We start from the raw sequence: 14,996 nt of genomic DNA, 5'->3' as shown, positions 1-14,996 counted from the left end.
TTCCCCAGCCTTTTCCTGATGGTTGTGGTTTTCCTTGGGTCTCTTATAGTGGTCTATAATACTCATGCAGTACAAGGAGATGTAGGTAAGGAAATGCAATAATCCAGTGTGCTTGAGAAAAAAAAATCTTAGTATTTGAAGGTGGTATAACGAGGTTTCTTATGGTTTTGTGAACTGAAATATAAATCATATTTTACTATATGATGACATCACTGCTTTAGTGTTAATCATATACCAAGGTATTAAACTAATAAAATGCAGGATTACATAAATTTTCAGTGTAATTAAAATTGTGTTTATCTAGTATGTTTCTTCAACATGTATTTGCCATTTTCAGAGTGTCATTAGGAGGAAATCAGTCAATCAGTTTATTTGTTCTGAGAATCCATATTTGGAGATACAACCTCTGGATATGGAACAAGTCAATTACTACATATTAAAATAACATGCATATCATACATGACTCGGCAATACTATAATTACCTATAGATTTCATACAAATCAATCATACAATACATTGTCCCACTTTCAACAATTCAATACCAAAAGAAACCCAACATCCAACATTTTCTTTTATAGATTAAGTGAGGACAAGATATTTGTCATAACATAAAACCATAACACACTTGCTTCAGAATTTTAGGGACATAAATTCATCAACGGAATAAATGGAATGTTTCAACAGCAAGGATTTTAAGTCCCTCTTGAAAGAGTTAAAATTTTGATTGATTGAAGGCAGATCATTAGTATAATGCATTTAGAATATAATTTTTTTTAAATTAATGAGTAAACACATGAAAAAAGTCAAGTTGATTATCATCATCGTCATTATTATTTTCCTTTATTTTTCTTGTATATTAAAAAGGTTTTGTGGCAATGAGTTCCAGCTTTGGTGCTCATTGTTGTCACCATCACCATCACCATAGAACTCTAATTAGGCAGTTCACCTTGTTCTAGGTCCAATTATACAATTTTTTAAGTAATGGGAATTCTCTCTTGTGTCTGCCATGGGTTTGCACTTGCTACTCTTTTTAGTACGCAGTTTGGTATTTTTTAAACATAGGCATGTTTAGTTCTTGTTCTGTTGTGCCATTACACTTTTTATTGTCTAGTCTCTGTCCTTGCACATCCCTGAGGAAGTGCATTTTGGCAACTTCAAGCCCTTTTTGTGCATAAGTCCACATGACAATGCAGGTATTGCTAAGACTTCTGGGCCTCTTTATGGGCTTTACCCAGAAGTGTTCCTTTTGTTGTCCCACAGAGAAAAAAGAATGTCTGTAATTTTATTTCCACATTATAACTTTTTGACCAGTTCAACTAAAATCCTAAAAAAAAAAGTGTTTACTTCTTCAGTAGGTCTATCATCTATGGCAGTTTTTGGTCAAATACATTAATTGCCTTTAAATGCCAGTTTTTTTTTATCTTGTGTTGCCACATTTTATTTTGTTGCAACTGTGCTAAATTTGTGAATGGATTATAAGCAATCTTCAAATGTAGGTAGTGTCACCTGGACATCTACAAAAAGTGATGTGTTAACTAAAATGTTTCCTATACAAAATATAATTTCTTTCTCCCATTTCCAGATGTCTTTATCAGTATAAATAGTAGGAAGGGTGGTTAATAAGGGACACCCTTGTATTATGCCCAAACTTATCTTCAATGGATTGTTACTTATTTTTACACAGTTGTCTGTTGTTGCTTGTGCCAGAATATGAACTTTGTGTTGTCCTCGTTAAATATTATGGGAGACCTTTAATTGATAATACAGGGAGGATATTAAGCAAGCATGCTCTGCTATGTGCCATCACTGCATGTGCTTCTGCCTGCTTGATCAGCTGTTGCAATATGAGGCTCCATGACATCATAAAGCAAAGGTTACTGGTCCTCATGTAATATACCTCTCAAAATGAACTGTATCTGTTCAAGACACAAGGCGCATAATCCTTCTCACTCTCAGGGTGCATCAGATACCAACTTTTATGCCACATACTGGTACTCCAGATGTAAGATGTGGATTTCCTGTACCCTAGTACTTATTATTTGTCGCATGTATCTATGGCCACCCCATTCCTCTGACATTACTTTTTGCAAGTTCTTTTTGGTGCTCATTTAAAAGACAGTCAAACCAATCCACACATGGAAGAAGAACAGCTTTGAGTGTCTCATATATCAAGAGAACAATTACAATATGTGAACCAGAATCCTCTTAGTAAGTGTAGGAAAAGGCACAGTAAATCACTGTGGTCGCAGTGCAAGGGCCAAGAAGGCCCACCCCTTCTACAAGTGTAGGAAATGTATCTGAGCAGTTGGCGACAATTTTTGGCATCCCCTGTGATATAGATGTATGAATTTCACTATACAAAGTTGCTGCACATTCGCTATGACTGCACTGGTCTGAGGAGGAAAGGCTGCAATCAATACAGTGTTCACACATAGCAGAAAGGTCACGCTGAGTCCAGAAATAATCTATGTAAATGTCCAGGTCTTTAATTCCTTTAAAATTTTCCTTATCTCTGATAGAGTGTTGATGTTCATTTTGTGTGATTTCAGCTCTTTCTCAAGTTCATCTTCTTTGTAATTTTTTCCTCATACATTTCGCATACCTGGTACTGCTTGATGATAAAATTATATGTCCATAGAATGCTGATTTTCCTATCTGTCCAAGTATCATGCTTTTGGAGTTATGAGTGCTTACAAACTTTACTCCGATGAATTACCAGCCTTTGGCACAATTCCCTGCCTTGAGGGTCAGGTTTGTCAGTCAGGGTTCCCTCCATTAGATAGGCTTCCTTCACTGTGACTTATAGAATCCTGTCTGCCTGTGGTTGATAGCCGCTACCCTGGAATACATATGCTGCTGATATGGTTTACTCTTAGCTTCCTCTCATCTCCTAATAACCTGCAAGTTAGACAAGCAGTGCTTTTCTAATTTGGTTGTCTGGATCATAGACTACTATTACTTCATTTCTGAAAGGATTGAATTTGTTTCGACTCGCTTCCTGTTACATTATCAAAATTAAAGGGATGTGGTTGCTTAAATCTGTAGGTGTTCTTTGGTTGTGGTTTATGTGGCTTGCGTATTGTTAAACATTAGTAACATATACTGCAAAAGTATGCACAACAATTTCCTTGCTTTATATATATCATTTTTACTAATATTTCATCAAAGTGAAGAGTTACTGAGAAAAAATATTTGAATTAATTGGATCCATTCTCCATTTGCCAACAGGTGAAACTGTAACCAGGTTAGGTGAGGAGCCTGTAACAAGGATAACAAGGACGCAGTACACCTACAAGACTCCTGATAAAAGTACTTCTTCAGCAGTGCATTATGATAATGACCACAGTGATACTCCAAGGAAGTCCAGCACATCCAGTAGGAGATCATCCGCTGGAAAGACTCCATCACCGGAAAGAGGATATCCAGATGATGACGTGAAATTATCCAGGATCACGACCTCTTCTGTTACCAGCAGTAACAGTTTTAGAAGGTCAAAGATATCTGATGACACACGCAAATATGATGAGGTCAGCAGCACTGCCATACATGATGATGTCAGTAGACAGCCTAAGGTGACAGCAGACAAAACAACAGAAGGTGGTGAGAAGTTTGTGAGTTCAGCAACAGCATTTCTGTCCCGACGACAAAAAGTTACAGATGAAAATAGTGGGATACGAACAGGTTCACCTGCTGAGAGGGGACATATTGTCAACACTGACACTGAAACAGAACAATCCTCTTTGAGGGATGGGAAGTACATTAGCTCAACTACTACCAGAATAAGACAGATGGCACCAGTGTCTGTGCATAATGATTTTGAAGATAAGAAGACATCAGCTTCTAGTTATGGAAAATACTCCAGCACCTCATTCAGCAGATCTGAGACAGAGAGAGAAATCACAGACTACTTTCTGGAGTCAGAGAGGAATAGAGACAGTGGCGAGAATAGAAGGTTACTGCAGAGTAACTATGATGATGAGAGCGATGGATACCGATACACTTCAAGAACTGTAACTGAATCAGACACATCAACACCATCAAGAAGGTATATTGTTTGTTTAAGTAGTTCATGATGAGAGATTGAGTGGCATTTAACATTCCTTAAAATTGTATTCATTGATGAACCATAGACATTTCACATTCCTAGAAACAAATGTTTTGTCATAGTTTAGATCATTGTTACCTAAATATTTCACAAATAGTATTACAAATTGTCTAAGAACTAGGCATTTATGTATTACTGGAGGCCTCCCCTTTCTTGTCCCTTTCCGGATGGGAAACTGGACACTTCAGTCCTTGTCTTTGTATGTCTGCCTGTGTGTCTCCCAAAATGTACAGCTACTAACAGCCACTGCCAGTTTTAACACGTTTGTATATCGTGAATTTCGGGAGCTGTTGATTCTGTATTGGACCAGAATTGAGTGTTAGTGTTTTCATATATAAGGTTAGAGATATAACATGAAATTTATGTTCATTAACAGAAATTCCTTGCTATCTTCTTTTTATTGTTCATAAAACTTCAATTTTAGATCATAGTAATATTTCCGGAAGATCCCACCATCCTTACTTTAAGTCAGGTGATATTTCTTATACTGTATAAAATAAAAAGGAAATGCTATTAATTTTTTTAATTTTATAGTTTAACAAATTAGGTCTGGCGAAGTGTTGACTCTGTTCAACAAAATTTTTATTGTGGAACGTTATGTAAGAAAAGGGCCATTTATAGTTTATGGAGAAATTTTCAAATAGCAAGGTTCAACCAAGCTGACATTTCAACAGACTACTCAGTTTCATGTAACTGGACCTGTTATCCCCCAGACGGCTCTTGCCTCTAACAATAAAATTTATAATTATGGAAGTTTGCAATAGAGTTTGGCATGGATAATATCTCAAGTCTTCTACTCCATACATGTTTCCTGTATTTGCTTTAACCTTATTGTTCATTCGCTTTATTCGGAACCAACATGCAGTAGAACCCCCTTTAAAATTATTTTGGGGACCATTGGGTTGGATACACTAATTAGAATGGAATTATAAATGGTAGAAACTTAATGCAAAAGATATTGATTTGGGATCATTGAAACTGAACTTTAAATGAGGAAGAAGGTGAAGTAAGGGAACATTAAATGGTGCTGTGATGTATATTACTCTACAAGTGGAAAAATCTCAGGCTAGTAATACCAAATACTGCATGTAGGTTGCCACATTGACTCTGAAAGTTACCATTATTACAGATGCAGTATTTCCCAGTATAGTATACAGTATGTAGATTTCATATAAATATTATAAGAATGTTCCTGCAAATTAATTTAACAGCCAAAAATAGATTCACTCAATGATCATGATTATGATAGATGAAGGTAAAGGTTTAATGTAAGTGCCCTGTTTTTTTATGTAACAGGTATTCCACTGAAGCAGAGACTGAAGGACAGGTGCAGAGATCAGAAGTTTGCTTTGGTGGCAGCAGCACAGTGACCCAGAGTCGCAGTGGGGCCATGACGACAGTTGAGACAAGCACTTCCTCTCGATCTTCAACCTCAAAGCAGATAACCGAATCAAGCCGAAGGAGATCATCAACTACAGTTGACGGTGCTCGGGAGGCATCACCCATACCTGTCGCTGGCAGCTCAGGATTCTCCAGGATTGCCCGCGGGGGCTCTGTCCGAGCATTGTCACAGAAATTTCAACAGGCTGCTGGTGAGGAAACAGGAATTACCTTTTTTGAATATCAGCTTTCTCATGTTAACGGTAGTTTTAACTGAGCCATCTAACTTGCTTTTATTTGAAATATTACTTGAAATGATTCCCTACACTACAGTAGTCATCATAATGATCTGTTCATACACAACTACTTTCATATATTTAAAGAAATACATTTATATTAATATATCACACTATTAGCAGTCTTATGGTGTTAATGAAATGGTACTGTTCCATCACGATTGCTATATTATAGTATTTTCTGAGGCAGAGAGAATTTTTTGTATTTATTTTATTGATATCTTGTCATGAATGTTCTGAAAGTATGAAATAAAATTGAAAGTCAGTTTTAACATATGTTATAATGCTATGATTTTTTCTAGCCTTGGATTATGGTAGTCCTAGATTATACATTTAAATTAAAAAATAAAAATGAAATGAATTTTGGTACAATATTATCATCCCTGTGCAGCGTGTAACATAGCTAATACTCCTTGTCATGTGTGTGTGTGATGTAACAACAGCAAATAATAATGACCTTGAGAACTTGCTTGAAATCCTCCTGCCCCAACTACCACTCTTTAACATCTGACCCCATGACCTAGCAGCTGAGGCGAATGGCAGTGACAGCTCTCGCTCACAACGGTCTTACCCCAAGGCTGGACTCATATTTCGCTCCGCAAGCTTCCGACTAAACAGCAGCATCAGTCCTGCCACCACTCCCACAGGGGAGGAGGCACCAGGTAACTAACATCTTTAACAATAGGATTGGTTGTGTCTAAACTCTAGCACAGTTCTTCATGTTAAATGAAAGAGACCAAAGGAAATTTGGGACTTTCACATATGCAGGAACCAAGTTTAAACAACGGTAGTCTTGCATTTGGGAAGCATCAATTTCAAATCCCAGTCAGCAACAGGCTGTCCTGTCATCTCTTTCCTCAGTTCCTTCATACAACTACTATGATTCACAGTTGTACCATGGCTTTTTAGTGCTAAATAACCAGAACTTCTAATATGGTGCTGAGAAATAACCGAATAACCAACCAACAAAATACAGGGATCCCACGTGCATATATGAAGTTGATCTTATTTGTGCATTGCTTATGATAAAAATCTTTTAACACTTTGCGGACCGGCAATTTAAATCACCCTGGAGACCGGCATTTTTAAACCTACTACCCTAACTTGTGCACTGTTCACTTTAAAAATTAATATAAAATCTCCTAATTAATTTTTGAACTAAAATTTTTGGAGAACACTTACCAGTGCTTCTAGAAGTGCTTGAGAGTGTGATATTTCTGGAAACATTCCCCTTTGTGAAGTGCCATTACACAGAACTTGCAATGTAGACAGTCATACTCCTTTCTTTGTGAACTGTGCAAACACTGCACTGCCTAGAAGGATGCTTCTCCTACACAATTTTCACGAGGGTATGTTTCCGCATATCACCCGAGAGTTGCCCAGGGGTGTCCACATAAGACCTGTGTGGGGTGGAAGTTGATGGGCCTGGTCGCACTAAGTCTGTGCCTGACTCTGGTTCTGCTGCCACCATCTGGCTTGTAGCCCAGGCCTTTGCCTGATTAATCAGAAATGCTTTATATTTCAATTTCGAATCAGGGTTTAGATTTTTGTAAGCCAAAAATGAATTGAAAACGGCACAATTTATATGCCACAAGGCAACTTTCTTTGTCCACTTTATTATTTTCCTAGGAAGAGAATAATAGGCCAAGTATTGATCGGCTCTATCAACTCCCTTCATGAACATATTATACTCAGAAATACAAATATGCTACTTCACTTGTTCATGTCTCCTTTGAACATCAACCATGCTCGAATTGTGAATTGTGAATTGTGGAAATCATATTCACAACACGAATATCCCTATCTCCAAAAAACAGTTCTGCCACTTCAGACACTTGCGTTGAGTCCGATGGAATTTGTTGTACCCCTGGATTTCCAGTAAAGTGTCCCAAAGTAGGCATTTTGTCTACTTTTCCTCATGTGGCTGTCCCCGCAATTTTACTACCTGCACTTTCGTCGGAGCTACTTTCACTTTTATTGTCTGTGGCCACAATTGTTTGTTGTCCTCTGTCACTGCCACTGAGTCACTTTCACTACTCCTCTCAGAAGGAGCGTCAGATAGCTCATCGGAGAACAAGTCAGATATTTCTTGTTCTCCGATAGATCGCTTGGTCTTGAACTGCTTCTGTCCTTGATTCATATTGCACTAACTTCCTACCTGGTACATAGGAGCTTGAAGGGTCAAAGATCATTTTCCTTTGGAAGGGGAACCAAAACAGTGAGGTCAAGTTACTGCCTACTAAGCAAACATTCCGGAGTAATATTACGCAGTAGTCATTCATTTTGGTGGCGCCAGAGAAAGGTATAGTGTGTTACAACCTAACGTGTCCTAAAATCATGATATCATGCGACCAGTCTGCCATGTTTAAAAACAAAAGCATGATATCATGCGAATGGTCCTCAATGTGTTAAGTATGAAATACAACTGTAATATCTCTATAAGTTTCTGTGTCCGTCACTATGAATATTTATCATTTCTTCAATGTTTAGACCATATCAATGTAGTATTTCATACACTGATAATGTGATTCTCGGAGGCTTTTTGGAACAAACATGAGTATAGTGGGTATAGCATATGGCCATGATAGTGCATTGACACAAATAGTTCATTGTATGTAAATTAATATTGATATTAATATAATTAAGTACAATAGATCATTGTTGGTCGCAGTGCAAAGGCCGGATTGTGGCCCACCCCTCATACATACATCTTCTATTAATAAATTGACAAGGATTGAAATACTTCTCTTCTGCTGCTTACTGTTGTAGAATGTTTGCTTTTTGTAACTCATGATAAGGTTATTGTTTGTTTCATAGGTCATGTAACAATAATTTGAATATTAAGTTGGGAAGCAGGAGAGGGGTGTTCACATGACAGTACTGTACAGTTGACATGAATAAAAATTTGAATTTGGCTCAAAACAGAAGAGGTAATCATTACATCACAATGTAATTATATGAAAATTGTACACATTTTAGCATTATTACTGTTATATGTTTTCTGAATTAATATTTAAAAATAAGCTTATTGATATGTTTTTGCATAGTGCATAATATATGATATAATATGGATATCATAATAATAATGATATCTGCTGGAAGTCTGATGCAAACTAATAATACAGATTATAAATGTCACAGTGTGTTACTAAAATTTCCATGTTATCCTCATGATTCTGTTGGGTTTATATTCAGGATCAGCGAATCTCAAGCAATCAGAGTCTGTGGATGTGCATACAGGGTCTGTTCCAACCAGCACACACACCACATCTATTGATAAGACCAAAGGCGGATCATTCCTCACCAACCAAACTCGTGTAACTGGTGTGCAAGATGTGATTACTCGCATGAAGAATGCTGATCAAGGTGAGATTATATTCATGATTTATGGTATTTTAATATTTGTCCTGATAATTTGTGTTACAATTAATAGCTTTGTTTCATAATTATTATGCACCTTTTAGTGTCATTTCATATAAACCAGCTCAAGAATTAGAGATTAACAATACATTAAATGTCATTTCAAGACAATTATAAGTAACTAATATACCAAGTTCTGTGGTGAAGTAGCTAAAACATTCCATACATTTTGTAGAGAAATTTTCCCAATTTATAAAACATTTGTCTGAAATCTTAAATCCTTACTTCTGTCATTGGTATCTATTTTATAAAGAATGAAGGGAAGATGTATTGGTTTTTACAGTTATGTGTTTTACTGTAGTCTTCTATGCCAAATAATAGTTCATAAGCCTTTCTCAAAAACATAATCTTTTATGCATAATTTTAACTTACATTAGCACAGAAACTTGGTTTTGAGATTGTAACCAGGCATTTTATTTTGGTGTTTCTAATTATCACACATTCAGGGCCTGCTGTCCTCCACCTGTGTTTGGATTACATTATTCTGTCCTCCACTATAATGAAAATGCCTTACATTGCAGATGTCAAAGATGGTGACTCCGAAGAAGATGCAGAGGCTCGTTCCCTGCTGAACAAGTTCCTAGGAGCGCAAGTGATACTTCAAGGGATGGAGCCTCTGGTGAAAGCTTCACATTCCCACAGTGCTGCACTTGTCAGTCAGGTGGAGAGGCAACGAGTGCTGACTTCACAGAAGGTAGGTCTGCACTTTATCTGAGCTCCCCCTTGCATCACATTGCTGAGTGGATTATAGAATATAAAGAGCGTAGAACTTTTGAATTGATAATCAGTGCCCAGCCCGCCTGTCATAACCTGTGAAGCATGTGGCTGCAATACATCTGTTCTCACTCGATGTAAGTTTATCATAATTGATGTCAAGTTTTACAGCAGAAACAGCTAACATCCTTACTGGGTAACCCAACCAAATGCTAGGTCAGATGAAGCCCCACATTAAAGATCACCATTGCTAGGTCAGGACTATTGCTTACCTTCAAGGGTGCTTGCTCCAGTGCAGTTTTTTCATCCTAAATCTCATATTAACTAAGAGAGAGAAACCAACATCTAACTTCCTGAGTTAATGGCTTGGCTTATGAAAGAATTAGCAGTGTAATATTTGTTGTAAGGAAGAACCTTGCAGAATTGGACATTAGGAATTCAATGAAGAAAGCAGTCTTCTGGGATGTGGCACCGTGTAGATGTGGTGTTAACCGACGTTTCGGAGGAACGTATCGCCTCCATCTTCAGGGTAGAAAGAAAAATAAATCTGCAAGCGAAGAGACTGTGAGAACTGGTACAAGCCGTCTGCTTGTGAAATTGCATATGGAGAAACTAAATGTCCTATGTGCAGTCATAGTTGTCCATATAAAATTTGTGGTAGAAGGATTTGCTGATAAGTGGAGCCTTTATTTTGATTTTCCTTAATTTAAGGTTTTATTTCATTTGATGTTCAGTTTCAGTGATCCCAAGTTAGAAATTCCTGTGTTAAATTTTTCCATTTAAGATTTTGCTCAGTTTAGTGTTCAGTTTCACTGGTCCCCAAAGAAATCTTAAAGGGGGATTTCTCTGTGCTTTTCTTTCCTTTCTGTTTGCTTACATTTGTGTGGTGCTTGTTATCAGTGCTGGTAGAACTCTGTTTGGCAGAAGGTTAACTAGTGAAATAAAAAAATTTGGATTCCTCTTGTATCATGGAAAAATTTGGAGTTACTTTCTGGCAGGTTCTTTATCTTTACTATTCATTTTATCTGGTGGAAAGAGCTTTGTAGTCAAGAATGAGGACCTGCCTGTACATTGAGAATAACTTGGGAACTGTACTTATGACAGCCCTAGGTATAAAAAGTAGGAATATACAGAAAGGAAACATGAAAATGATTTGGCTGCAAAGTGTGAAACGAGAATTTGTTACATAAAATAGCATATTTACAATGGTGCAGCTGACTCAGGTATTTTATGTACATTTGAAGAAGTGGGAAACAGTGTGTATATTCATCTTTTCAACATTATATATTTATCTTGTCTTTGAATGTAGCAGCTTACAGTTTGTTTTCTTTTTGTTATATCTGTACTAAACAGTGATTTATGAGATTAAACATGCCACTGTTCTCAATTGAAGTTCCTCAGAACATAGAATTTGGACCTTGGATGATATAAATTGAAGGGTTCAGTGCAAGNACAAGACTTTTAAAATATATGCAATCTATTCTGAAGAAAAACGTGGAAATATAAAAGGGTTCAGGTAAATTTTGTACTTGAAAATAGTGAAAATATATGGTAGGCCAATATCCTATACAAGGAGTGCTACCAAACTCAAAACATTCATTCTGAATTCATTCTGAATCAGAACTAAGTCAGAGGTCTTATTCCATGGCAAGAAATGTTATGTTTTATACTCTGCATGAAGGGCTACTAAATCTAAGAGAAAACTGGACTAGGCACGTAGCATGTATAAGTGAGAGAAGAAGTACAACATTTTTGTGAAAAATCCCTGTTGAAAGGAAATTTTGAGGCCCAACATAATAACTGGTGGATGACAGTAAAATTTTTTGTGGACAGGGTCATTTTGTTGCAGAATGAACTGAGCTGTCTTGGGATGGGGTCCAGTTGCAATGGTTAATTCTTTATGTAAATAAAGTGAATTAATATGTATGAAATCAGAAAAATTGCAATGAAAGCAAAGAACTGGTTCAAGCAAAGTGGTATGCTGTGATATGATTCACCATAAAGTTAGGACTGCTCATAGCTCTGGACCATTTAGATGCTATGCTGTACATATAACAAATTCAGAAACCAACATATTCAGAAGGGTCCTGGTTTGAATCTCAGCCTATTTAAAAGCCTTCCTGACTTGTGTTGAGTGATATTTCTCATTCTTTCCAGGTGGGTAAGATGTTGATTTGAAATAGGCCACACCAGTGTCTTTCCAAATGCTTACCTACTTGCAGTGCTTGATTATTTCTGCACCTTATTTGACATTAAATAGTCAACAGTTGAAACACTGCCATTAAGTCACCTGAAAATCAATGTTTCATTTAATCAGTGGATCAACTGATTGTTACATAAGTACATTACTGCCCATTGCCAGATCATGTCACTTGTCATGCTTAAATTCTTCTTCTTCTTCTTCTTCTTCTTCTTCAGATTCTTCTGTATTTTTATAATGGGGTGTTCAGTATCATTTTATTCAAGTTTGACAAATTATAAGTGGGGCTGACACTCTAAAATCAATAGTCAGTACATATGTATACCACCTACTTATGTGTTCATACTTTCAGCATTAACCCATCCAGTATATTTACGTGTATTTTTAAGGAGTCGAAACAGTAATTGTTTTTGTGTCCTGCATTAACCAGTAGGTTTTTTGTGACGAAGACCCAGTGTTTTTCTCTAAGCTAGGATCTGAATTTTTAAAGGGTGTATTACTTAGATGAACTCGAAGCTTCAAGAGGATAACAAGGCTGAGTCACACAACATTGGATTGTACTTGGTCCTTACATGTGGGGAAAGAGTGTGGTAGCTGTGACATAGTCTTGTGATTACTGTAAATGAAACATTAGGTTCCATGGAAGGGAGGGAACTTCGTAACCAGCTTCTCTAGCAGGACTGTCCTAAATAATATTAGCTAGCATGAATCAACTCTAAAGGGCATATCTTATGTCATTTCTCGTTTTAAATAAATAACATTTTAGCATCCTTTGCTATCAAGCAGATTCTAAAGGGTTCTGATGATGGTGTATAATTCTCAAAATTACTAGGTTTTTGGACTGTGTCCATTGTTTGGTGTTCTAGAAACTAGTTTCTAGAATACCGGACGATGTACAATGTCCAGAAACCCAGTAATTCTAACAGACTACTGTCTATAACTCATCACTCCTTTGCAGTTGATGCACATAGTTCTGAGCATATCTGTACTATGCTTGGTCCCTTACACAGCAGGAAGATCAGTTCCTCACACTCTGAAGCAACAACCAATGAAGTACAATCACAATTACTGAGCAGGTTAATTTGAGCAGTGATACTTCTCTCTTATATTTGGAATGTGTTAAATTTGTCTTTCAGCTAGGGCACAGACTGTCTTGTCTGAGGTTCTTTTTGTGTTTCTTCTCAGTTTCTCCATGTATGTGCCAGCATAGTACCTTAAATTTGGCCACAACTGCCTTCTTCCATAACCTTTCCAGTTCATTTTTCAGTATCAATCAGTCATTTGATGCACTACAGTCTTGAGTTACTGGCAGTGACATTGAATAAATTATGAATAAATAATAAATTAATTAATGAATAATAATAGTCACACCTCAGTTAAGAGATAACTGTCTTTCTGAAAGATGGTAATTGTAGTTTGAAGGTTATTCCTCACCATGTGATAGCAAGGGAGCAAAATCTTTACTTTTATTTGTTCTATTTTCTTCCATCTGTAGCTGCTTCATTTAACATCAGACCTGAGTTCATTGCTCATCTCTCCTATTTAAATACAGTGTACAGCAGCAGATTGGCTGATGTCCAGATTTTGTGTCCATGGTTCCATATATTACATTTATGAATTCTAAAAGGGCATAACAGCTGTCATTAGAACACACTGTAGGAATGGTGAAGTCCAGTTTTCAAATGATTGTTTGTTACTTTGCACATGACATTGGTATTGTTTTCATTTATTGCAGATACAAATCTATTTTTACAAAGGATCACACTACCTAGATCACACTGCACAGAGGCAGAAATTATTTTGTATTTTATCATTGCGATAAAAGTGATGAAACATGAAGCTGATCATGCACCACAGTCTACTTCAGAGATTAAAAATCAATGGCTCACCTCCCCTACATCTTTTTGTAATGTGGTTCTTATGCATAGAGATGATTTTACAATTTTTGTCCTTATGTGCTTTCATATTTTAACTAACTCTGTGGTGTGGCCGCGCCATAGCTCAAGCGGTTAGTCACTGGCTTCCCATCGCGGCGGCCCAGGTTCGATCCTGGGTCTGGTTAAGTGGGATTTGTGGTGGACAAAGTGGTGCTGGGGCAGGTTTTCTCTGAGTACTTCGGTTCCCCCTGCCAATCTTCATTCCACCAGTTGCTCCACAATTACCCTCGCCTATCATCTGGGGCCGGTACAATAGGACAGAAGTGGCTGCAGTACAAAGGACTTAGTCCCGCCCCACTAGCAATGAAAAAACTCTGTGGTGCAGTGTCTCTTGTAAAGTTGATAGTTGCTCAGTTAGTCAAGTAATTCTTCCACATTTTATTCAGTGGTGGGTATGAAGAGGGCTGAAGATGGAGGCGATATGTTCCTCCAGAAGGTCCATTGATTTTCATCAGACCACACAGCATTATATCCCAGGCAGCAGAACCTTTCAATTTTAGTTCTATTAGCAGAAATACTATTATATTGCAGCATTAATAACAGGCTTATGCTTAGAATGCAGGAAAGTTTGTGTTTATGTGAATTTTGTGTGGCTGAATTAATTATTATTTCCAAAATCTCATGTCCCACCCAGGCAACTGTCAAATCCCAGTAGTTGAGAAGCACTGTTCTAATACACAATATTATTAACATTCCAAACATTGGGTTCTCTCTTAAAGACTCTTTCTTTATTATGTATGCATATGTGTGTGTGTGTGTGTGTGTGTGTGTGTGTGTGTGTGTGTGTGTGTGTGTGTGTGTGTATGCATGTATACATACTACCAGAGATTACCTGACAACCCACTGCAAATTGTTGAGCCAGTGCACCAGAAAGAGAGATATTCCTTGTGCCTATTCCTTTGATGTGGTTTTGGACTGGCAGAACACTTGACAAGCCCATAGA

The 14,996-nt window shown here is 37.2% G+C and overlaps 1 protein-coding gene across 7 annotated transcripts in view; it reads left to right on the top strand.

Annotated features, from left to right (window-relative positions):
- Window positions 1-14,996, top strand: part of LOC111868465 (mucin-12) — a 194,903-nt gene that overhangs the window by 113,975 nt on the left and 65,932 nt on the right. For 6 of the 7 annotated variants that reach the window (XR_002843514.2, XM_033753069.1, XM_023859107.2 and 3 more), the window contains exons 11-15: window positions 3,230-4,046; window positions 5,403-5,698; window positions 6,310-6,444; window positions 8,978-9,148; window positions 9,724-9,896. Coding sequence is in view for 6 of the 7 variants with exons in the window: in XM_033753069.1 (XP_033608960.1) it covers window positions 3,230-4,046; window positions 5,403-5,698; window positions 6,310-6,444; window positions 8,978-9,148; window positions 9,724-9,896 (1,592 nt within the window). In the remaining variant the exon portion in view is untranslated. The remainder of the gene's footprint in view (window positions 1-3,229; window positions 4,047-5,402; window positions 5,699-6,309; window positions 6,445-8,977; window positions 9,149-9,723; window positions 9,897-14,996) is intronic. The other variant, XM_033753070.1, reaches the window with a different exon arrangement.

Source organism: Cryptotermes secundus, unplaced genomic scaffold (genome assembly GCF_002891405.2).
Source record: "Cryptotermes secundus unplaced genomic scaffold, Csec_1.0 scaffold169, whole genome shotgun sequence".
Taxonomy (NCBI): Eukaryota; Metazoa; Arthropoda; class Insecta; order Blattodea; family Kalotermitidae; genus Cryptotermes; species Cryptotermes secundus.
Note: the sequence above shows the minus strand (reverse complement) of the source record. Positions and strands in the feature narration are given on the sequence as shown.